This window comes from Podarcis filfolensis (assembly GCF_964270895.1).
Source record: "Podarcis filfolensis genome assembly, chromosome: 2".
In the NCBI taxonomy this organism is placed as follows: Eukaryota; Metazoa; Chordata; class Lepidosauria; order Squamata; family Lacertidae; genus Podarcis; species Podarcis filfolensis.
The window spans coordinates 7,412,243-7,437,047 of NC_139605.1; the positions used below are offsets into that span (position 1 = coordinate 7,412,243).

Below are 24,805 nucleotides of genomic sequence, written 5' to 3' on the forward strand. Positions count from 1 at the left end.
TCTTGTGGCATAGTTACAAAGTGATCCGCCATTAAGAGGCAGACCTTGATGCAAGATTTTCAGTCTTAGGGAGGGCGAGCCACTGTTCTGCTATCAGGTTTGGATCGTAAATTTGAAAGGACAAGACTGTATTTCATCGGAATTGACAAAAATGGCGACTGCCGCCTGAAGAAGACTCTTGGACTCTTGGAATTATGTGAGATGAATTACGGGAAAGCATTACAGAGTTCACACAGAAATATAACAAGGCTGTTTCTTTCAACTCGCTGGTGGAGAAAATTCAGAGGTTATTAAGAAGAAAAAGGATAAAGACAAGGAGATGAGAAGATGGGACTGTGAACATCAAAGCAGCAGAAATATAAAGATGATTGGACTCCTACCGAACTCGAAGCATGGGTACCCCCACAAAAAAAATAAAATTTGGTTTAATATTTGGACTTTGTGATATGTATAGATATAATTTGGAATAATTAATATGATATGATATGATTGGTTTGGTAAATGGAAATTTAATAAAAAATATTTTAAAAAGAAAAAAAGAAAGCACCCTTGATGTCAGGGGTGCCAACTTGAATAAAATATTGTGGGGGCCCAGGTAAGCCGCACAACACATAATCGATCCCCATCAACTTTATGGAGTCCCAGCCCCCTCAAATATTTTATTGTCGGGGCCAAAGCCTCCAAAGTTCCTAGTTGTTGGCTCCTATGCTTGATGTAGAACGGAACCCCCCCTACTGTGTTTGCTTTTGTAACAATAATAATTTATTTATACCCCACCCATCTGGCTGGGTTTCCCCAGCCACAATGGGTGGCTTCCAACAAAAGATTAGAAATACATTAAAACATCAATCATTAAGAACTTCCCTAAACAGGGCTGCCTTCAGATGTCTTCTAAAAGTCAGGTAGTTGTTTATTTCCTTGACATCTGATGGGAGGGCGTTCCACGGGGCAGGCACCACTACTGAGAAGGCCCTCTGCCTTGTTCCCTGTAACCTCACTTCTTGCAGGGAGGGAACCACCAGAAGGCCCTCCGAGCTGGACCTCAGTATCCGTGCTGAGCGATGGGGGTGGAGACGCTCCTTCAGATATAATAGGCTGAGGCCGTTTCGGGCTTTAAAGGTCAGCACAAACACTTTGAACTGTGCTCGGAAACGTACTGAAAAAGGTATTAGTACATAGGTCTTTGAACAACTGGAATGAAGCACACTATAATATTAATAAAAAATTCAGGGGAAGTATTTGTGTGCCAGGAGAATTTGTGTCTATGGAGTTGATTCATAGAGTTTGGAAACAACCCAACATGTTCTCTAGGCACAGGGCAAAAGATGCAGAAACAAAAGAAAGGAAAAGCAAAAGCCCATCCCAGAACAGCAGCAATAAAACACTCTGATGAAGAGCAGTATTTAAACATAGAGTATGATCACATCTTATGCAGGGGTTACATTCCGGCGAAGGAGTAGTATATGCAAAAATGAATATACAGTGGTACCTTGGTTCCTGAATGGCTTGGCTCCCAAACAAATCAGTCCCCGAATACTGCAATCCCGGAAGCAAGTGTTCTGGTTTGTGAACATTTTTCGGAAGCCAAACGTCTGACGCGGCTTTCAGTTGAGTGCAGGAAGCTCCCACAGCCAATCGGAAGCCATACCTTGGTTTTTGAACAGTTTGGGGAGTTGAGCGGACTTTTGGAATGGATTAAGTTCAAGAACCAAAATTCGACTGCACTCGAATGAGCCCCTTGGAACGGCTCCTGCACAACCACCCTGACCTTCCGGAGCTGGCATGCCAAGCAGGCCTTACTCCCAAGCTCTCTGTTTTGCTCACTGGGCTCCAGGATGCTCTTGCGTGGGCTCTGCGATGTTCTCATGAGATTTCATGAGAGCCAGTGTGGTGTAGTGGTTAAGAGCGGTAGTCTCATAATCTGGGGAACCGGGTTCGCGTCTCCACTCCTCCACATGCAGCTGCTGGGTGACCTTGGGCCAGTCACACTTCTTTCAAGTCTCTCAGCCCCACTCACCTCACAGAGTGTTTGTTGTAGGGGAGGAAGGGAAAGGAGAATGTTAGCCCCTTTGAGACTCCTTAAAAGGGAGTGAAAGGCGGGATATCAAATCCAAACTCTTCTTCTTCTTCTTCATCTCGCAGCGCCGGGCTGGATTAAGCATTAAGCAGAATAAGCACGTGCTTAGGGCATCCAGGGAAGGCGGGCACCACAGGAATTTTTCTGTTGCTGGATTTACCATGGACCATATTGTGCAGCTCAATCAGGTTCCACAAAAAGGCTCCCACAATAAATGAAAAAAATTACATACATACAAACATACATACATACATACATACATACATACATGTGTGTGTGTGTGTATATATCTCCACATGAAGAGTATTATACACATTTAATAATTTGCTTAATTAATTATAATGAAAGCATCAGCCAAACTTCCCAAAGATTATATTTGAATTCCTCTTGGAAATATTCAACAGATTACTAGATCTTCATGTGTATCATGTGGAATAAACGGGCTCTTACCTGGTTGAACCACTTGGGCCACACAATAGCTTCTGCGTTAATGGCGAGCTTGAAGTCAGTGGATGCCTCTCTCTCTATACTCCCAATTTTCACTCTAACACAAGACTCATTGGGAAGCACCACCCAATTCTCAATATCAAACATGATTGGCAGCTCCCCATTCTCACCCAAATACAGTCCGCCCATGGAAGTGTTCAACAACCGGGTTTCTCTTAAGAAAGGGTGAAGCTGGAATGACAGGGAAAACACCAGCATTTCAAAGCATTTTGGACATCTCATCCCTTCTCCCTTTGAACTCCAAAGTCCTGGCATACCTGGCCTCGTTGGAATTTGCAGAGGACTAAACACCAGAAGTTAGAAAGCATTTTAGGTGCCTCATACCTGCTTCCTTGGAACTCAAAACTCCTGTTGTGCCACAACTTCTCCTACTGGCAAGACTAAACAGACACCCTCCAGATGGAGGGACGTCTGCTTTTAACTTGTTATTTTCTTCTTATGGTTTTATTATATGGTCTTATGTTTTTTATTGCAGTAGACCACCTTGATATTTTAGGAGCCTAAAAAAAGAATCTAAATCTAAATAAATAAAACAAAAACCTTTTCCTCATTGTTGCATTCGTGTCTAAATCAATGAGAATGATTATTGTAGAGTTGGTGGAAAGAACTTTGATTTCTAGAAAGGGAAAGGAAATACCTGCCATGGCTGTAGCCTTTGACATGCCAACTGGTCTCCTCCACCCGCCATCAACATCTGCTTTGATCTGGATGAACAGGCAACATTTAAAGCATGTGCCATGATTTGGACACTGAAGTATGTTCTGTGGCTGTCTTGAGACAGAACACTCTGCAGCTCCTCTTCAGACGGCACCTCCGGATCCTCCACATCTCTGCATCTTGTCCAACCTCTCACAGCGAGGACGTGCTTTGAGTTTGAACAACTAAACGCTTTTTGCCGCAAAAGATAGGACTCTGATTTACGTTTGCTCCTTATTTTGGTCTTCATTACAAAGGAGAATGAACCATGGATATACTTCAAGTTCTTGGGACCGAAAAACAAATTTATGTCAAGGTCTCGAAAAGCTGTTGTGAGCCATACTTTTGGCCCAATTTGTTTCTCGTGTTCTTCTTGTAGTTGCATGATGACACGCAGTGCTGTATGAACGTTTACATAGTAAAGGAATACATTGGTGTGTCTCCATAGGGCAATTAATTCACTTTGTGTCAGTATCTTTTGTTCATTCTTTTCTGGCATTCTTACTGAAAAGGCAACACAGATTCCATTGCTAGCCATCAGAGATGTCATGGCACTCAAGAACCTTTCTCCATTCTCACTGTCTGGAGCAAAGAGGCTGATCCACGTCCATCCAAAATGCTGGAGGAACTTTACAATCGCCATGTACTGAACTTCTTCATTGGGGACCGTACGGTACACAAAAGGGACTTTGGTGTTCTCATCAACAACCCCGGATACAAAGCCATAACTGATCTGGAGTGGGGAAGAAAAAGTACAGTGTTTTATTTTCAGAGGAAAGTACAGGAATAGCCTGAAATATTTAATACCTAACAAATATTGTGTTGACTGGGGCTGATAGTTTTATTTGGAAACTTCGGGAGGCTGCAACCCTAACAAAGTCTCCATTTTAATAATAATAATAATAATAATAATAATAATAATAATAATAATAATAATAATTTATTAACACCCCGCCCATCTGGCTGGGTTTCACCAGCCATTCTGGGCGGCCTCCAACAGAACACTAAAATACAATAACCTATTAAACATTAAAAGCTTCCCTAGCAGGGAAGAATCATAGAATCGTAAAGATGGAAGCTACCCTGATGTTCATCTTGGCCTCCCCCCTGCAATGCAGCTGTCCCATACAGGGATCAAGCCTGCAACCTTGTCGTTGGCAGAACCACACTCTAACCAACTGAGCTATCTAGCTTAACATAGCTCAGGATTTTCTCCCTCTTTGATGCCTCTTTTTGACTCTGCTGACGATAAAGTGAATTTATTTTGCTGCCGAACCTCTTTTGTGTCCCTCCATGCCTCACCCTTCATACCTGTGGCATTTTGTACATGCCTGACGTGGTTGAAATCACTTTGGAGATGATGGAATTGGCTCCTTCAAGAACAGCCAAGATATGATTCCATTTTCCACAGCGATAGTTTGGAATATTCCTTTCCCCACCTGCAAGCAGGTCTAGCATGGCATCAGAAGTGATCCTTGCATGGTCATAGTTCTCATAGAGGCTGTACCCCAATGTGATGTTGGGTAACAGCCTGGGATCCCGGTTGATCTCTTGGATGGTGAACAAGAAGGACAAGATATGCCAGTAGAACCTAAATGGCAACCTGTAAGAAATCAATCAAATAAAAAGTGTCAAACCATTCACCACTTAATGAAAATAAATAGTATTTGATTCCCTAAATCATGGTCTGCATTAGGGCTGCCATATAGACATAGAAGGAAGACAGCAGTTGGAAACAGTGTCCAGGTGATAATCAGTGGCATTTCCTTTAAAATAACTCAAAAGCTTTGCCAATAAATCTTTTTGTCTGGATTTTCACTTGTTGCAACATGGGAACTCTAGTCTGTATGTTTGTTTGAAGAGTGAGAAGAGACATATCCTTCTTACAAGATGAAAATCCATTTGCCATTTAAGAATTAAAATATAAGGATTTCTCAAGAGGAGAAGCACACATCTTTAGAGAAGGAAAATGAAGAAAACATTCTTTTTTCTGAATGTGTGAAAAATATGGGGACATGGTTGCTAAGGCTCGTATTGGCTGCTTCAAAGGCGTTCCATAAAGAGCCAACTGCAATGGAGAGCTACCGTAAGTCTGTTTAGAAGCTCTATTTGATTAGTATGGCTTATTTTCAATAGGCATGATTTGGATTGTGCTGCTTTTTAATTTAAGTTTCAGCCAGTCTTTCAGCGAAACAAACCATCAGAAGGATATATTTTCTTCAGTCTACTTAAACTAACATTTCATCCAGGAGGATAGTTTCCTTGTCATTCATATTTCTCCCTGTGGGAACTGTTCAATCTCATTGCAATGGCAGTCGCAGACACTAATTCTGCTGATATCTTCTGGGAGGTTATTTCAGACAGGGGAAGGGATGGAATCAAATGCCCTCCCAAATATCAGCATAAAAGACCTCTGTTTTGTCTGTTTAAATACATTTTGTTTTGGTTTTCAACAGTAACACTATAAACTTAACATGAACAGCAGACACAACACTTGGAGTATATGTTATTGGAAGTAACCTTAAGGTACATACATAATAGGCTTACTGGTTAATTAGTCCTCTCCATAGAGATACATGTGTTATAGGGGGTTGCAATAACTGTGCTGGCTTCTTAATATGACTTGTAAACAACAACCACATGCTTAAATATTTGGCTTCATTTACGTGTCCATTAAAAACTTTGCTATTTCCCATACACCTGCATACCAGGAACACAAAGTGTCCCATTCATCTTATGAATACAGGTGTGATCATTCAGTGAATCATTTTGATGCCTGATCAGGCTCATTTATACACTTGTGTTCTTCAACAAAGCAACACAGCAGCACAGCAGGTAAAAATAGAGTACATCTTGGAACATGCAACCCACTAGCTGCTGTGAAACTCAAGTTCCCTCCAGCCCCTGCCAGCATGGCCAGTGATCAGGGGTGAGGGGAGCTGTAGTCCCGCAATATCTGGAAGACCACAGAGTCCTCACCCCTAAAATGGAGACTATTTCCCTAGTAAACAGGAGCCATTGGGGTGCAGTAGAAAAACGTGACATCCTTCTGCATATAATTACTTACTCGTCCTTAAACCTGGTTAATGGAGGCTGCGAAAAGATGTATGGATGTTGTAGAGCAATCAAATTTGGAGATACTATCCCACCAATGAGGAAGTCGCCAGTCTGGAAATAATTCTGTGCTTTGATTCCTTCCCGGATTGGATTCAAGGGGCATTTTGCCTTCACGTTTCTACAGGATTCAAGCAAAATGAGCAGCATCACCATCTGGGATCTCATTCTGACTTTCTGCTACACCTCTCTTGTGAGTGTTCCTCTCTCCCCCATAGCCAGCTACATCAGAAGAAGCCAAAAAAATCTCTTATTTAACCAATATGGGTAGTGGTCAGGTATACCTTCAGAGCCATTAAACCTTTCACAGATGTATCCCACCCCTCTTACTCTCAGTCTTGACTCAGTCTGTCTCTGACACAGGTGATTTCCTGTGCATCAACTTTTCCCTCAGGAACAAGGCAGAATAAATCACTATGATGTTGATAATTATAAGGGGAAGGAAGTTCATCTCTGCAACAACCTGAAGTCTCTGTGTGGCTTGAGGGGCAGGAGCAGAGTTGGAGATAAACATGTTTGGGAGGAAACAAAGTCGCTGCTCCAAAGTTTGACATGGGTCACGTGGTGAGTGAGAGTTTGGCATGAACTTTGCTTCTGACAAGAGCATTAGAAGAGTCCTGCTGCTGGTTCAGTTCAAAGCTTAATCCAATGCAGTATCTTGTTGCACCCAGTGGCCAATCAGACATTTCTGGGATCCACCCAAGCTGATGGCAATAGAGTTGATCCCAGCAACTGGCATTCAGAGATATGCAGCCGGTGATTCTTGAAGTCATGTGTCTTTTAAAAGTGTCTTAGTTAGCAGCTGAAACAAAATATAAAAAAATCCTTCCAGTAGCACCTTAGAGAGCAACTAAGTTTGTTATTGGTATGAGCTTTTGTGTGCATGCATAGGTAAAGGTAAAGGGACCCCTGACCATTAGGTCCAGTCGGGGCCTACTCTGGGGTTGCGGCGCTCATCTTGCTTTATTGGCCAAGGGAGCCGGCATACAGCTTCCGGGTCATGTGGCCAGCATGACTAAGCCACTTCTGGAGAACCAGAGCAGTGCACAGAAACGCCGTTTACCTTCCCGCTGGAGCGGTACCTATTTATCTACTTGCACTTTGACGTGCTTTCGAACTGCTAGGTTGGCAGGAGCATGGACTGAGCAATGGGAGCTCACCCCGTCGCAGGGATTCAAACCGCCGACCTTCTGATCGGCAAGTCCTAGGCTCTGTGGTATAACCCACAGCGCCACACATGTCCCGTGCATGCATACTTCTTCACTTTTTCCTGTGTCAGTGAATTTCTCCATTGGGCTGCAGTATCCAAAAAATTGCTTCCTATTTTCTATCAAGATTCTCCAAGTGGATTCTTCCGTGGATGCCTCTTTGAGTAACAATTTTTCAGGAAAAGCCTCTCCTTTTTCGCTTTCTCCATGATTTTATGCATCTCTATTAAGTCCCACTTTTACAGTCTTCATTCCTTAACCAGGGTCTACCAAACTTTTTAGGCCCCTAAAAACAACTGGATAGAAACAACTGCTACACATTCTGGTCACTTCCCCTGTATCCGCAAGACAACCACAATCCCAGAAGCAGAAAGACAGAATGTGTTGGAGACTCATTGGAGGCTGTGAGAGGAAGTGGGAAAGAGCATCATTCTTTCCAAATTCCTTCTTCAGTTCCATGTTATTTTCAAGGGATTAAAAGATGATAGCCTTCACTACCTCATAACCGAGTGGATAACGGTGAGGGACTTAGAAGATTCAAAAAGATTCCAGGGGAATAACTCAAGGACACAATTTGTGGAATGCTCTCCAGGGAGGTTTGGCTGGTACCTTCATTGTACACCTTTAGGTGCCAAGCAAAACGTTCCTTTTTAACCAGGCCATTGGCTGATTGACATCCGATGCCCTTTTAAATGTCTTCTGGTGGAGGGATTATTGCTTTCTTTATGTTCTTTTTTATTGTGTATTTTGTCTTTTTTACATTGTCTTTTTATGTTGTGAACCACCCTGACATCTATGGCCAATGGGTGCTATAGAAATTTAATTTTTATTATTAATAATAATAATTAATCAAACTGAGGTGTCTGGCTTAGCTCGTTTCTGACTACCTAATATCAAGTTTCAGTCATGTCCTTCCATGTACTATGTTTTCTCCTAGTCTTGAACTTTTGATCCTCATCAAAGCTCACGTTCCAAAAATAGAGCTGTTCCACCAGGCCTTTGGCCAGGGCACAGCCTGACTCCCTCCCTCGGCAATCTTCGCGGAGCTCTGGCCCAATGGTTGCCAGTGGCTTGAATTAATTAATTTTATAATGAATGATTTTAGAGTGTTGTTTATGCTGTACTTTTGTACTGTTTTATTGTTGTTAGCCGCCCTGAGCCCGGCTTCGGCTGGGGAGGGCGGGATATAAATAAAAAAATTATTATTATTATTATTATTATTATTATTATTATTATTATTATTATTATATTTCTCTTCCACAAACTGTGTGTAACACCGTTGTAGATTTCCATATGACTTTTTATCTATGTCCTTCATGTAGCTAGTTTAATGTCCCTTTTCTTCTAATTTAGCTAAGTTCATTTTGCACTTTAGCAATTCAGTTGACAATTCAGCTATGAGTAATATACAGTCTAACTCAAGACAGAAGAGCCTGGTACAGAAATGATTTCAAGCAACAGTGGGCAACTCCACAATTGCTATTAGTGAAGAATCGGGAATCAGAAACTTTAAGAGGTCTACTGTCAATTATCTATCTCTTCCGCATCAGAAGTGAGCTAAAGGAACTTTGACAACGATGCTTTTGGACCTTTTTCTCACCATACACATGGTTAGCTGGAATTGCAGTGAGAGGAAACTGCTTGGGTATGCATTGGGGGGGTTATTGGGGCATTGTTTTTGATTTTGTATTTTGTGGTATCATAGTTATACTTTGATTTTGTTCTGTGAACCGCCCTGAGACCTCCCGGTATAGGGTGGTATATAAATTGAGTAAATAATGATAATAATAATATTTGTGGAGTTTATTGCAGCCCTCAGGAAAATACTATCTGGGATCCAGATTATTTTTTAATCCCACCAACAACCTGTGCTTCCACTCAAGATTCAGAGGGGTGGGGACATTCAACTCTACAATTCTACAACTGTACAAAGGCCTCCGTTTATTTATAGCGTCCTGATCTTGCTCTTTGGCCAAACTCTCACTGTAGCTTACAAATATCATTCCTAAAACTGCCTATGACCTCAAGCTTATAATTTTAAAAGACATGGATAATAATAATAATAATAATAATAATAATAATAATAATAATAATTTATTTATATCCCGCCCTCCCCAGCCGAGCGGCTAACAACAATAAAAGTAGCACATCATTCTAAAATCAATTCATTTTAAAATCAATTCAAATCAAATTAATGGCAACCATTGGGCTAGAGTTCTGTGAGGATTACCAAAGGAGGGGGTCAGACTTTGCCTTGGCCAAATGCCTGGAGGAACAGCTCTGTCTTGCAGGCCCTGCGGAAAGATGTCAACTCCCACAGGGCCCTAGTCTCTTGGGACAGGGTGTTCCACCAGATCGGAGCCACGGCCAAAAAAGCCCTGGCTCTGGTTGAGGCCAGCCTAACCTCCCTGTGGCCCGGGATCTCCAAGATGTTTTTATTTGAAGACCGTAAGGAGCAAAAGGAAAAGAGGTTAGAAACTCCCCTCATACTCGGCCTCCACAAACAGTGATCAGGATGATAGGAGCCGGAGCCCAGCAGCATCTGAAGGGCCACTGTCTCCCTCTCCCTGAAACTATTTCCCTGTGAAAGGGAACCATTGAAGCGGTGGTGGAGAAGCATGATATTCATGATGTATTTAATTATTTACACTTTAAGCTTGGTTACTGGGGGCTGGGAAAAGGTATGGAAGTTGCTCAGCAAAGCTTCTTGGAGATATGATTCCGCTAATGAAGAAGTCTCCAGGCCGGGAGTCACTCTGCGCTTCATTTTCTTCCCTCATCAAATTTAAGGAGCACTTTGCTTTCAGCTTCCCACAAACTTGTCATGTGACAAAGACACATGAGAGCAGAGGCAGCAAAGCAGGCTGGGAAGTGCTGGGACTGCACAGTCATTTGGGCCTACTAAAGTTATTCAGGCCTAACTGCTAACTGTTGGGTCACTCTGACATGTGACAAAGTAGCCAGTTTCTCTTTTGTGTTCTCTGTAAGAAATCAGAGTCTGTCTGCTTCACTTGTTGGCAGAGTCTGTATGTAATCTCCGTCAAACTGTTTGGAACCATGTTGTTTATGAAGAAGTTTATTTTAACTTAGTAAAGCTTTTATTCTTTAAAACTCTGCATTATTAATTTAGACTGCGCGTCAAGACTTGATGGTGCATTAGAAACAGAGGTAGCAGCAGAAGCTGCAGCAGGGAGGTCATTCTGGCTTGGCCTCCTACACTTCCATTTTGACCTCTCCTTTCTCCCCCACAGCCAGGTAATCAGAAGAAGTCAACACCCTCCAGCACAGTGTGACACGTATAACCTCATGCTTCCTTGGCTTCTGATGTTTGGGCAATTGCCAGAGATCTCTCTTGAGCTTTGGGAAGAATAAACCACTATCATTTTTATAATTAAAATGGGAAGAAAGTTCTTGGGATCTCTATATGGTTCAAGGAGCAATGACAGAGCTGGGGAAAAATATGTTTACACCAAATCACAGATGTGCCTTCAAACTGCAACATGAGTCACTTGCATTTTGGGCATGAGTTTGGCTTGAACTTTGCTAAGAACAGCCCTGCTGTGTTAGTCCAAACTCCCATCTAGTCCTGCAACACAGTGGCCTATCAGACATTGCTGAGAAGCTCACAAGCAGGGCATGAAAGCAATGGGCCTTGCCAGGCACTGGTCACCAGCGACTGGCATTTGGGGGAAGTAACTATGCACTGCATGATTCAATATTTTGTTTGCTCTCAATCTCCCAACCTTCCGATTCATTGGATGTCTATGAGTGCTGGTGCTATATAAGAGAGGGAGACAAAAAGGATGGATCCTGCCCTTCTCCAGAAGCTCAGTGCAAATAAGTGAGAGGTCTGCTCCATGGGGGTGAGTGGGGACTACCCCACCAATCTCAACCTGCCTTCATGCCCCCACCACTCACCTGCCTTGTTACTTACAAGTGGTGGTTCTTCTCCATCATTGACTCTGGCTCCAGCTATCGTGGTGCCCCTTTCACCCCCACCAAACAGACAGCTGTCACATTCATTTGTTGATGCCAACCTTGAAAACCCTAAATGACATTAGCCCTGTATATCTAGAGGAGCGTCTCCATACCAATCGTCCAGACCAGATACTGAGGTCCAGCTCCAAGGGCCTTCTGGAGGTTTCCTCAAACATTAATACACTCAAGTGAGATTCCATTTTTCAGTTGCTGATTTTAATGCTAGAAGCAGAATTTCAAGTTACAGTAAGTTATTCTTTAGGCTTCGTTTATGAACTCAGGAAGAAAGGAAGGTGGGTCATGTCAAAGTACAAACTGGATATGGTAGAGAAAGGTAATTATGTATGAAGAGGGAGGCTGTACTCCGTGTAACACTACAGGTAGGGTTATCCCTAAAAGTTGTATGTCCAGAAACTCTCCAGTCATGTGATCCAATGCTTCCCTTTCATCATTCAAGATGAATTAAAAATGAGCAAACTTTATCTAAGGAGAAACATTAATTCCCAAGGCAACTCTGTGGAGGAAAACAGTTATAAATATGTTAAGAATCAGGCAACAACATTAGTTTTTGTGGCCAGGTGTTCCTTTGTGTTCAGATCAGGCCTCAGCACAAGAATGTAGCATTTGGGAATGAAGATGCAGCCCAGAAGCCCAGCACTAGAAGCCAAGATAGAGAAGATCTGCACAGCTACCATGTATTTCCCCTTTGTGCTCAGGTAGGTGGGCACAAAGGAGACCCAAACGCTGCAGAAGACCAGCATGCTGAAGGTGATCAGCTTGGCTTCATTGAAGGCCCCAGGCAGCTTCCTGGCCAAGAAAGCCACCGTGAAGCAGATGGCGGCCAGGAAGCCCATGTAACCCAGGGCAGCATAAAACATGGAAACAGACCCTTCATTGCATTGCAGGGTGTTCTCTCCAGCCTGGGAATGCTTGTCAGAGTCTGGGAATGGGGGAGAGATACACAGCCAAATGATGCAAATGACCATTTGGACACTGGAACAGCAAATGACAATGGAGTTGGCCAGACTTTTCCCTAACCATCTCCTCACCCTGTTCCCTGGCTTTGTGGCCAGGAAGGCCAGCACCACCATGATGGTTTTGGACAGCAAAGAGGATACAGCAACTGAGAAGATGGTGCTGAAGGCCGTTTGTCGAAGGAGGCAGGTGACTTTCCTGGGACGGCCAATGAAGAGGAAGGAGGACAAGAAGGACAGCAGGAGAGAGACAAGGAGGAGGTAGGAGAGGTCCCTGTTGTTGGCTTTGACTATGGGAGTTTCCTTGTATTTAATGAAGATCCCTACAACAAAGCCTGTGGTTAAGGATAGGAAGAGAGCCAAAGAAGTCAGGAGAATCCCCAAATATTGTTTATATGATAGGAAGGTGATAATCCTCGGAATGCAGTGATCTCGGTCCTTGTTTGGATATTGTTCTTCTGGACATTTGGTGCAACGCTCTGCATCTGAGGAGGAGAAAAAGAATGGCTTTGGCTTTGCTTACAGACACATCCTATTACATGTCGAGAAATGCACTCATATGGGAGATATCAGAAAATGAGAATGTATTGTAAGAAAGGGAAGCTTTTTGGTGCATTTCCTTATGCGATAGTTTTCTGGCAGTAACACTACTTCATTTCCATATTTCATTTCGCTTTTAATTTGTATACTGCCTTTCTATATTGCTATGCAGAAGGAGGGTTACAAACTGAAAAAACTACGAAATAGACAGCAAAGATCACAGACGTAATACACACACAAAAAGACATAATAAAAGCATAACTTTAAAATAAACAACATATCAAATAAAGCAAAATTCAAAAATATTCAATATTAATGCTAAGGAATAGTAAACAGTAATATTTCATATCAGCAAATGATTAACAGCTTACACTTATCATGTACAATAAAGAATTATTAATCTATAATCAATAAAAAATAGCAAGTCACAATGAATAAAATACCACAAAACATACAAACCATGTAAAAGGATCAAACTGAGAAACAAAGACACACAACTTATGATTTATTTATTTTTAATATCCTTGAACTCCTCTCTTCCAAGCTGCTACATGCTTTCTCTATTTTAAATAAATATTAGCTATTTTCACTATTTTTCGTTTATTTTGAAGACATATTTAATTCACTTTTGTGAGGCTGGTTCTGGTTCTCTGATCCTAGAAGGCTTGGTATAAAATAGGCAAAGCTGTGCCATATGGGTAGGGCAGGCTGAACCCAATTTCCATCCCAGAGATTCCTGGAAGGGAGTTAAAAATGAAGAAATCAAGTAAGGATCTGCATCCAAATATGTCTTTTGAATCTTCACAGAAAGTTTCTGGCCAATATGTTGCCCTATTCATATTTTCCCAACCAATTCCATCTCCTGTGACTTCACCCACCTTCCTGTGTAGATGTGGTCCCTTCCGCACACGGAACACAAGCGTAGCAGCAAACCGGCTTGTCTTCTTGAACCACCTTGGCATATCCTGGGCGACACCTTTTGGTACACCTGGCGTGAGGCACAGTCTAGCCATAAAGAAAAGATGGCACATTAAGGAGAAGTGTCAGCAATATTTGTGCATATGGAACTCACTCAGCAAGTCTGGAAAGAACCCAGCAGGGTCTCCAGTCCCACAAGAAAGCACCCTTGATGTCAGGGGTGCCAACTTGAATAAAATATTGTGGGGACCCAGGTAAGCCGCACAACACATAATCGATGCCCATCAACTTTATGGGTCCCCAGTCCCCTCTAATAATTTATTGTGGGGGCCAAAGCCCCCACGGTTCCTAGGAGTTGGCTCCTATGCTTAATGTAGAACGGAAGCCTCCCTACTGTGTTTGCTTTTTAAACAATAACAATAATAATTTATTTATACCCCACCCATCTGGCTGGCTTTCCCCAGCCACTCTGGGTGGCTTCCAACAATAGATATACATTAAAACATCTATCTTTAAGAGCTTCCCTAAACAGGGCTACCTTCAGATGTCTTATAAAAGTCAGGTAGTTGTTTATTTCCTTAACATCTGATGGGAGGGCGTTCCACTGGGCAGGCACCACTACCGAGAAGGCCCTCTGCCTTGTTCCCTGTAACCTCACTTCTTGCAGGGAGGGAACCGCCAGAAGGCCCTCAGAGCTGGACCTCAGTGTCTGGGCTGAACGATGGGGGTGGAGACACTCCTTCAGATATACTGGGCTGAGGCGGTTTAGGCCTTTAAAGGTCAGCGCCAACACTTTGAATTGTGCTTGGAAATGTACTGAAAAGAGTATCAATACATAGGTCTTTGAACAACTGGACTGAGGCACAGTCTAATAATAATAATGAGATCTCGCAGGGCCGGGCTGGATTAGCCATTTAGCAAAATAAGTACGTGCTTAGGGCATCCAGGGAAGGCGGGCACCAAAGGAATTTTTCTGTTGCTGGATTTACCATGGACCATATTGTGAAGCTCAATCAGGTTCCACAAAAAAGGCTCCCACAATAAATGAAAAAATTACATACATACAAACATACATGCATGCAGACATACATACATACATACATGTGCATGTGTATTTGCACATGAAGAGCATGATTCACATTTAATAATTTACTTTATAATAATAATTATAATGAAAGCATCAGCCAAACTTCCAAAAGATTATATTTGAATTCCTCTTGGAAAGATTCGACAGATTACTAGATCTTCATGTGTATCATGTGGAATAAAGGGGCTCTTACCTGGTTGAACCACTTGGGCCACACAATAGCTTCTGGGTTAATGGCGAGCTTGAAGTCAGTGGATGCCTCTCTCTCTATACTCCCAATTTTCACTCTAACACAAGACTCATTGGGAAGCACCACCCAATTCTCAATATCAAACATGATTGGCAGCTCCCCATTCTCACCCAAATATAGTCCGCCCATGGAAGTGTTCAACAACCGGGTTTCTCTTAAGAAAGGGTGAAGCTGGAATGACAGGGAAAACACCAGCATTTCAAAGCATTTCAAAGCATTTTGGACATCTCATCCCTGCTCCCTTTGAGCTCCAAAGTCCTGGCATACCTGGCCTCGTTGGAATCTACGGAGGACTAAACACCTGAACTTAGAAAGCATTTTAGATGCCTCATCCCTGCTTCCTTGGAACTCAAAACTCCTGTTCTGCCACAACTTCTCCTACTGGCAAAACTAAATAGTCCAGGTGGACGGTATCAGAACAAATGAAAAACATGACTGCCTGCCTGCGTGTCGAGGCACAGAGAGAAAACGAAAGCTATATAGAAAAACAGAAACTTCCTGTGAGCCGGAAGTACGCAGGCTGTGACTCAAACAACAGCCTGCTCCCTTTTTAAGGTGGAACGGAAATATCCTAACATCCTCCCCCTTTCCGTGTAACCTGTAGTACCTGTGGTTCAACCCAATTGCAACCTCTGTACATAAAGCTTAAGTTGTTCTCTGTTAACAACCTTAGACAACAGATCAGCAGGAATTTCATTTCCTGCCATGTAGGACATCTGAATGAGTCCTTTCTGAATACACTCTCTCGCACGATGTAGCTTAATCTGCAAGTATTTGGTTCTTTGCTTGCAACTCTCTGAGTTCAGCAAAGCCAAACAGGATCTATTGTCTTGATACACTTGTATAGGACACTTCACAGAAACTCTGATGTCCTGAAACAGTTGCATCAACCATTCACAATCCATGAGTGAAAATGACAGAGCATTGAGTTCTGCTTCACAGGAACGTAGGCTTACTGTTGTCTGCTTCTTGCACAGCCAGTCAAACAGACAGTGGTTGTACATGTAGAATACTCCAGAAGTGCTTGTACCATCCGTGGTGTCACTTCCAAAACTAGCATCTGAAAAGATTTTAAGACCTCCAGTCTTCTGACTGGTGAACCTCAGCCTGTAGTGCAAAGTCCCTTTCAAATAGCGGGCTATGCGCTTCAGAGCTTTCCAATCCTGAACAGTAGGATTGTTGGCATGTCTGCTAAGCAGGTAGGTGCTTACAGCTATGTCAGGTCTTGAACATCTAGCAATGAAATTCAGCTTGCCTAGAATGCATCTGTACAGTGTAGTGTCAGAAAATGCTTCAGCAGTACTATCTACCTGGTAACCTGTCACCTGTGTCTGCTGGGTTTGCATCAACCAAATTCAACCTGGTTAATACATCAGCAATTTTCTGTGTTTGGTGTACCAGAAAATTACCTGCTTGGTCCCTCTCCACCTGCAGAGAAAGATAGTTGGATACCTCACCAAGATCCTTCATGTCAAAGTGCTCCTTCAGCTGAGCTAGGGTGCTTTGGTACAAAGCCTGATTCTTCCAAAACATCAGAAGATCATCAACAAAACATAAACAATACAGTTTGTTTTGCCCCTCCTCCTTGACAAACACACATGGATCAGCTTTGCCTTGGTGAAAACCTAGAGAAAGCAATGTCTCGGTGACTTTCGTGTTCCAACACCTGGCACTCTGCTTGAGACCATATAAGGACTTCCGTAGTTTACAGACCATTCCCTTCTGTATCTGCATCCCGTCAGGTGGAAGCATATACAGCTCCTCCCCCAAATCCCTGTACAAAAAAGCTGTATTAACGTTGTGATGGGAAATGTGCAGTTTCTCCTCTGCAGCAATCTTGAGCATTAGCCGAATGCTCTCATACTTGACGGTGGGTGAGTAGGTCTCGTGGTAATCCTGTCCTGGTACCTGTGAAAAACCTCTGGCAACCAATCTGGCTTTGTGTCTGACAGCCTTGCCATTCTGGTCTGTCTTGGCCTTGAAGACCCATTTGCTGCCAACCAGTCTCATTCCTGGGACTACCGGTACCAGCTTCCAAGTTTGGTTCCTATTCAAGGAATCAACTTCAGCCTTCATGGCATTAAGCCAAGGCTCAGCATCTTTAGAGGTTAACTCCTGAACCTCTTTGAAGCTTGAAGGTTCCCACCCCTTCTCTGAGCTACTAAGAACAGCAGTTGCTGTCTTAGCAAACTCATCAGCAAATCTCTTTGGAGGTTTGTCTTTTGTGGCCCTTTCAGATCTGCGTACTAGATGCAAGTCTTCTTCATTCATCTCCTCCTTCTTTGGAGAAAAGTGGCCAATGGTGAACAGTGGTTCTTCCAGTTCATTGTCAGACGCATCAGATGGTCTGACTGAGGCCTTTGCGCTCTTGTAGTCTGCTGTGTCTGTTGTCTTTGTCCATGGAGTTTTCTTGGCAGGGATACTGGAGTGGCTTGCCAGTTCCTGCTCCAGGTGGATCACGTTTGGTCAAAACTCTCCACTATGACCTGTCCATCTTGGGTGGCCCTGCACGGCATAGCTCATAGCTTCTCTGAGTTATTCAAGTTATTCTCTGAGTTGTCAAAGCAAAGTGGCTGTCCAACAAGGCCTTACAAATAGCGGGGGAGAGAAGGCAAGCAAAATGTGAGGGAGATAGTGAAAGATACAGGAAATTGAATGCAGATTTCCAAAAAACAGCAAGGAGAGACAAGAAGGCCTTCTTAAACGAGCAATGCAAAGAAATAGAGGAAAATAATAGAATGGGAAAAACCAGAGATCTGTTCAAGAAAATTGGAGATATGAAAGGAACATTTCGTACAAAGATTTCCATAATAAAAGACAAAAGTGGAAAGGACCTAACAGAAGCAGAAGACATCAAGAAGAGGTGGCAAGAATACACAGAGGAACTATACCAGAAAGAAATGGATGTCTCGTATACCCCAGGTAGTGTGGTTGCTGACCTTGAGCCAGACATCCTGGAGAGTGAAGTCTAATGGGCCTTAGAAAGCACTGCTAATAACAAGGCCAGTGGAAGTGATGATATTCCAGCTGAACTATTTAAAATTTTAAAAGATGATGCTGTTAAGGTGCTACACTCAATATGCCAGCAAATTTGGAAAACTCAGCAGTGGCCAGAGGATTGGAGAAGATCAGTCTACATCCCAATCCCAAAGAAGGGCAGTGCCAAAGACTGCTCCAACTACCCCACAACTGCACTCATTTCACACGCTAGCAAGGTTATGCTTAAAATTCTACAAGGCAGGCTTAAGCAGTATGTGGACCGAGAACTCCCAGAAGTGCAAGCTGGATTTCGAAGGGGCAGAGGAACCAGAGACCAAATTGCAAACATGCGCTGGATTATGGAGAAAGCTAGAGAGTTCCAGAAAGACATCTACTTCTGCTTCATTGACTATGCAAAAGCCTTTGACTGTGTGGACCACAGCAAACTATGGCAAGTTCTTAAAGAAATGGGAGTGCCTGATCACCTCATCTGTCTCATGAGAAATCTCTATGTGGGACAAGAAGCTAAAGTTAGAACTGGATATGGAACTACTGATTGGTTCAAAATTGGGAAAGGAGTACGGCAAGGCTGTATATTGTCTCCCTGCTTATTTAACTTATATGCAGAATTCATCATGTGAAAGGCTGAGCTGGATGAATCCCAAGACGGAATTAAGATCGCCAGAAGAAATATCAACAACCTCAGATATGCAGATGACACAACCTTGATGGCAGAAAGTGAGGAGGAATTAAAGAACCTTTTAATGAGGGTGAAAGAGGAGAGTGCAAAATACGGTCTAAAGCTCAACATCAAAAAAACGAAGATCAGGGCCACTGGGCCCATCACCCAGTGATGGGAGAAATGGAGGCAGTGAGAGATTTTACCTTCTTGGGCTCCATGATCACTGCAGATGGTGACAGCAGTCACGAAATTAAAAGACGCCTGCTCCTTGGGAGAAAGGCGATGGCAAACCTAGACAGCATCTTAAAAAGCAGAGACATCACCTTGCCAATAAAGGTCCGTATAGTTAAAGCCATGGTTTTCCCAGTAGTGATGTATGGAAGTGAGAGCTGGACCATAAAGAAGGCTGATCGCCGAAGAATTGATGCTTTTGAATTATGGTGCTGGAGGAGACTCTTGAGAGTCCCATGGACTGCAAGAAGATCAAACATATCCATTCTGAAGGAGATCAGCCCTGAGTGCTCACTGGAAGGACAGATCCTGAAGCTGAGGCTCCAATACTTTGGCCACCTCATGAGAAGAGAAGACTCCCTGGAAAAGACCCTGATGTTGGGAAAGATTGAGGGCACAAGGAGAAGGGGACGACAGAGGACAAGATGGTTGGACAGTGTTCTCGAAGCTACAAACATGAGTCTAACCAAACTGCGGGAGGCAGTGGAAGACAGAAGTGCCTGGCGTGCTCTGGTCCATGGGGTCACAAAGAGTCGGACACGACTAAACGACTAAACAACAACAACAACAGTCTGCTGTGTCATCACTGTTGCTGACACCAGCAGCAGCGCTGCCCACTGAGCTGGAATCCGAACTCTGATCATCATCACCATCATCCTCAGCTTCCTCTTCTTCCTCAACATTATCTGCTTTTTTCACATCATCTTCATCTTCCTCTGGGTAACTCTGGAAAATTCCCACATCCCCCTCCCCTTAGGATTGTACTCAACACTTTGTGAACCTAATGGTCTTAGAGTCAGTCATCCATACCCTGTATGCACCTTTTTCGTACCCCATGAACAAACCATGTGCCCCATGCTTTTCAAGCTTGCTGCTCTGTGGGGTGTGTACCCACATGTCAGAACCAAAGATTCTCATGTGCTTGACATAAGGTTTCTTACCAAACATCTTCTCATAGGGAGTACAACCAACTTCTCCTACTGGCAAGACTAAACAGACACCCTCCAGGTGGAGGGACGTCTGCTTTTACCTTGTTTTGGCTTCTTATGGTTTTATTATGTGCTCTTATGTTTTTTGTTGCAGTAGACCACCTTGATACTTTATGAAATACACAATGTATATATATCTTCCAGCAGGAGCCTAAAAAAAGAATCTAAATAAAGAAATAAAACAAAAACCTTTTCCTCACTGTTGCATTCGTGTCTAAATCAATGAGAATGATTATTGTAGAGTTGGTAGAAAGATCTTTGATTTCTAGAAAGGGAAAGGAAATACCTGCCATGGCTGTAGCCTTTGACATGCCAACTGGTCTCCTCCACCCGCCATCTGCTTTGATCTGGATGAACAGGCAACATTTAAAGCATGTGCCATGATTTGGACACTGAAGTATGTTCTGTGGCTGTCTTGAGACAGAACACTATGCAGCTCCTCTTCAGGCGGCACCTCCAGATTCTCCACATGTCTGCATCTTGTCCAACCTCTCACAGCGGGAACGTGCTTTGAGTATGAACAGCTAAATACTTTTTGCCACACATGATTAAGATAATGGGACTCTGGTCTACAGACGTCACATTTGCTCCTTATTTTGGTCTTCATTACAAAGGAGAATGAACCATGGATATACTTCAAGTACTTGGGACCATAAGACAAATTCATGTCAATGTCTTGAAAAGCTGTTGTGAGCCATACTTTTGGCCCAATATGGTTCCTGAGTTTTTGCTGTAATACTATGATGAAAGCCAATCCCAAATAATTACTTGCATAGTAAAGGAATACATTGGTCTGTCTCCGTAGGGCAATTAATTCACTTCGTGTGAACCTCTCATGTTCATTCTTTTCTGGTAGTCTTACTGAAAAGGCAACACAGATTCCATTGCTGGCCATCAGAGATGTTAAGGCACTCAAGAACTTTTCTCCATTCTCATTCTCTGAAGCAAAGAGGCCGATCCACGTCCATCCAAAATGCTGGAGGAACTCTACAATCGCCATGTACTGAACTTCTTCATTGGGGACCGTACGGTAGACAAAAGGAACTTTGGTGTTCTCATCAAGAACCCCAGATACAAAACCATAACTGATCTGGAGTGGGGAAGAAAAAGTATAGTGTTTCATTTTCAGAGCAAAGTACAGGATTAGCCTGAAATATTTAAAACCTAACAAATATTGTGCTGACCAGGACTGATTTTGAAACTTTGGGCAGTTGCAAACCTAGCAAAGTCTCTGTATTGAAGAATCATGGAATCGTAGAGTTGGAAGCTACATTGAGGTTCATCTTGTCCTCCCCCCTGCAATGCAGCTGTCCCATACGGGGATCAAGCCCGCAACCTTGACGTTGGCAGCACCGCACTCTAACCAACTGAGCTATCTAGCTTAACATAGCTCAGGATTTTCTCCCTCTTTGATGCCTCTTTTTGACTCAGCTTACGATAATGAGAATTTATTTTGCTGCTGAACCTCTTTTGTGTCCCTCCATGCCCCACCCTTCATACCTGTGGGATTTTGTACATGCCTGACGTGGTTGAAATCACTTTGGAGATGATGGAATTGGCTCCTTCAAGAACAGCCAAGATATTATTCCATTTTCCACAGTGATAGTTTGGAATATTGCTTTCCCCACCTGCAAGCAGGTCTAGCATGGCATCAGAAGTGATCCTTGCATTGTAATAGTTCTCATAGAGGCTGTAGCCGAGAGTGATGTTGGGTAAGAGCCTGGGATCCCGGTTGATCTCTTGGATGGTGAACAAGAAGGACAAGATATGCCAGAACAACCTACTCGGCATACTGTAAGAAATCAATCAATTAAAACCATTCACCACTTAATGAAAATAAATAGTAGTTGATTCCCTATTAATGGTCTGCATTAGGGCTGCCATACGGACATAGAAGGAAGACGGCAGTTGGAAACAGTGTCCGGGTGGAAATCGCTGGAATTTCCTTTAAAATAACTCAAAAACTTTGCCAATAAATCTTTTTGTTTGGATTTTCACTTGTCACAATATGCGAACTCTAGTCTGTATGTTTGTTTGAAGGGTGAGAAGAGACATATCCTTCTTACAAGATGAAAATCCATTTGCCACCTAAGAATTAAAATATAAGGATTTCTCAAGAGGAGAAGCACACATCTTTAGAGAAGGAAAATGAAGAAGACATTCTTTTTTCCGAATGTGTGAGAAATATGGGGACATGGCTGCTAAGGCTAGTATTGGCTGCTTCAAAGGAGTTGCATAAGGAGCCAACTGCAATGGAGAGCTAAGTCTGTTTAGAAGCTCTATTTGATTAGTATGGCTTATTTTCAATAGGCATGATTCGGATTGGGCTGTTATTTGATAAAGGTCAGTTTCAACCAGTCTTTCTGTGAAACAAACCATCAGAAGGATGGATTTTCTTCCGTCTCTCATGTGCAAGTGAATTCAGGTGTCTGGCGCAGTAGTGAGGGGGAAATCTTAGGAATGTGGATTGCTGCTGGGGGAGTTAAGCAGGAAAAAGTCCCTGGAGCCAAATTAATTCCCCAGAAGCACTGAACTTGGCTAAGCTTGCAATTGCGTCTCTTATTCTGCATCAGAGGGGGGCTTCTTGTGTAGTTCCAGGTTGAAATAATTTCATTTCATCCAAAAGGATAGCTTCCTTGTCATTCATATTTCTCCCTCTGGGAACTGTTCAATCTCATTGCAAGGGCAGTCGCAGACACTAATTCTGCTGATATCTTCTTGGAGGTTATTTCAGACAGGGAAGGGATGGAATCAAATGCCTTCCCAAATATCAGCATAAAAGACCTCTGTTTTGTCTGTTTAAATATGTTTTGTTTTGGTTTTCAACAGTAACACCATAAACTTAACATGAACATCAAACACAACACCTGGAGTGTATGTCATTGGAAGTAACCTTAATGTACATACATAATAGGCTCACTGGTTAATTAGCCCTCTACATAGAGATACATATGTTATAGGGTGTTGCAATAATTGTGCTGGCTTCTTAATGTGATCTGTAAAGAACAACCACATGCTTAAAAATTTGGCTTTATTTACCAGTCCATTAAAAACTCTGCTGCATTGGGTCAAGTGTTCAGAAAGTGCTATTTCCCATACACCTGCATACCAGGAACACAAAGTAGGATTTTCTCCAGTGTTCCACTCATCTCATGAATGCAGGTGTGATCATTCAGTGAATCATTTTGATGCCTCATCAGGTTCATTTATACACTTGTGTTCTTCAGCAAGCAACACAGCAGCACAGAAGATAAAAATAGAGCACATCTGGGAACATGCAACCCACTAGCTGGTGTCAAGTTCCCTTCAGCTCCTGCCAGCATGGCCAGTGATCCGGGGTGATGGGAGCTGTAGTCCTGCAACATCTGGAAGACCACAGAGTCCTCACCCCTAAAATGGAGACTATTTCCCTATTGGGGTGAAATAGGAGCCATTGGGGTGCAGTAGAAAAACGTGATGTCCTTCTGCATATAATTACTTACTCATCCTTAAACCTAGTTAATGGGGGCTGCGAAAAGATGTATGGAAGTTGTAGAGAAAACCAATTTGGAGATATTATCCCGCCAATGAGGAAGTCGCCAGTCTGGAAATAATTCTGTGCTTTGATTCCTTCCCGGATTGGATTCAAGGGGCATTTAGCCTTCAGGTGTCTACAGGATTCAAGCAAAATGAGCAGCATCAGCATCTGGGATCTCATTCTGACTGATTGCTACACCTCTCTTGTGAGTGTTCCTCTCTCCCCCATAGCCAGCTACATCAGAAGAAGCCAAAAAAACTCTTATTTATCCAATATGGGTAGTGCTCAGCGATAGCTTCAGAGCCATTAAACCTCACACAGATGTATCCCACCGTTCTTACTGTCAGTCTTGACTCAGTCTGTCTCTGATACAGGTGATCTTCTGTGCATCAACTTTCCCCTCAGGAACAAGGCAGAATAAATCACTATGATGTTGATCATTATAAGGGGAAGGAAGTTCATCTCTGCAACAACCTGAAGTCTCTGTGTGGCCTGAGGGGCAGGAGCAGAGTTGGAGATAAACATGTTTGGGAGGAATCAAAGTCACTGCTCCAAAGTTTGACATGGGTCACTTGTGGTGAGTGAGAGTTTGGCATGAACTTTGCTGCTGACAAGAGCATTAGAAGAGTCCTGCTGCTGGTTCAGTTCAAAGCTTAATCCAATGCAGTATCTTGTTGCACCCAGTGGCCAATCAGACATTTCTGGGATCCACCCAAGCTGATGGCAGTAGAGTTGATCCCAGCAACTGACATTCCGAGATATGCAGCCTCTGATTCTGGAAATCATGTGTCTTTTAAAAGTGTCTCAGTTAGCAGCTGAAACAAAATAAAAAAAAAATCCTTCCAGTAGCACCTTAGAGACCGACTAAGTTTGCTATTGGTATGAGCTTTCGTGTGCATGCATAGGTAAAGGTAAAGGGCCCCCTGACCATTAGGTCCAGTCGTGGCCGACTCTGGGGTTGCAGCGCTCATCTCGCTTTACTGGCCGAGGGAGCCGGCATACTTCTTCGGGGTCATGTGGCCAGCATGACTAAGCAGCTTCTGGCGAACCAGAGCAAC

The 24,805-nt window shown here is 43.0% G+C and overlaps 2 protein-coding genes across 4 annotated transcripts in view; both read right to left on the reverse strand.

Annotated features, from left to right (window-relative positions):
• LOC310756499 (vomeronasal type-2 receptor 26-like) overlaps nucleotides 1-24,805 on the reverse strand; it is a 52,667-nt gene that overhangs the window by 3,208 nt on the left and 24,654 nt on the right. Inside the window, exons 2-5 of one of the 3 annotated variants that reach the window (XM_083600679.1) lie at nucleotides 6,348-6,515; nucleotides 4,592-4,883; nucleotides 3,222-4,013; nucleotides 2,528-2,755 (exon numbers count right to left, since the gene is read on the reverse strand). In XM_083600679.1, coding sequence (XP_083456805.1) covers nucleotides 2,528-2,755; nucleotides 3,222-4,013; nucleotides 4,592-4,883; nucleotides 6,348-6,515 — 1,480 coding nt within the window. Of the gene's footprint in view, nucleotides 1-2,527; nucleotides 2,756-3,221; nucleotides 4,014-4,591; nucleotides 4,884-6,347; nucleotides 6,688-24,805 lie in introns of those variants that run through there. The other 2 variants (XM_083600680.1, XM_083600681.1) reach the window with 2 other exon arrangements.
• On the reverse strand, nucleotides 11,872-24,083 carry LOC310756510 (vomeronasal type-2 receptor 26-like). The gene is made up of 6 exons (XM_083600709.1): nucleotides 23,713-24,083; nucleotides 21,731-22,022; nucleotides 20,517-21,320; nucleotides 15,293-15,520; nucleotides 13,973-14,099; nucleotides 11,872-13,039 (listed from the first exon to the last, which is right to left on the reverse strand). Exons 1-6 carry the CDS (start codon nucleotides 23,925-23,927, stop codon nucleotides 12,129-12,131), a joined length of 2,577 nt encoding a protein of 858 aa, XP_083456835.1. The 5' UTR covers nucleotides 23,928-24,083; the 3' UTR covers nucleotides 11,872-12,128.

Bases quoted from the DNA above. Each gene is read 5' to 3' on its own strand.
- LOC310756510 (XM_083600709.1), bottom strand. From the start codon at position 23,927: ATGAGATCCCAGATGCTGATGCTGCTCATTTTGCTTGAATCCTGTAGA. The intron at 21,321-21,730 runs GTATGAAGGGTG...TCCCCACTCCAG, and splicing joins GCATGTACAAAATCCCACAG to ATCAGTTATGGTTTTGTATC. The intron at 15,521-20,516 runs GTATTTCCTTTC...CTGTCATTCCAG, and splicing joins AAAGGCTACAGCCATGGCAG to CTTCACCCTTTCTTAAGAGA.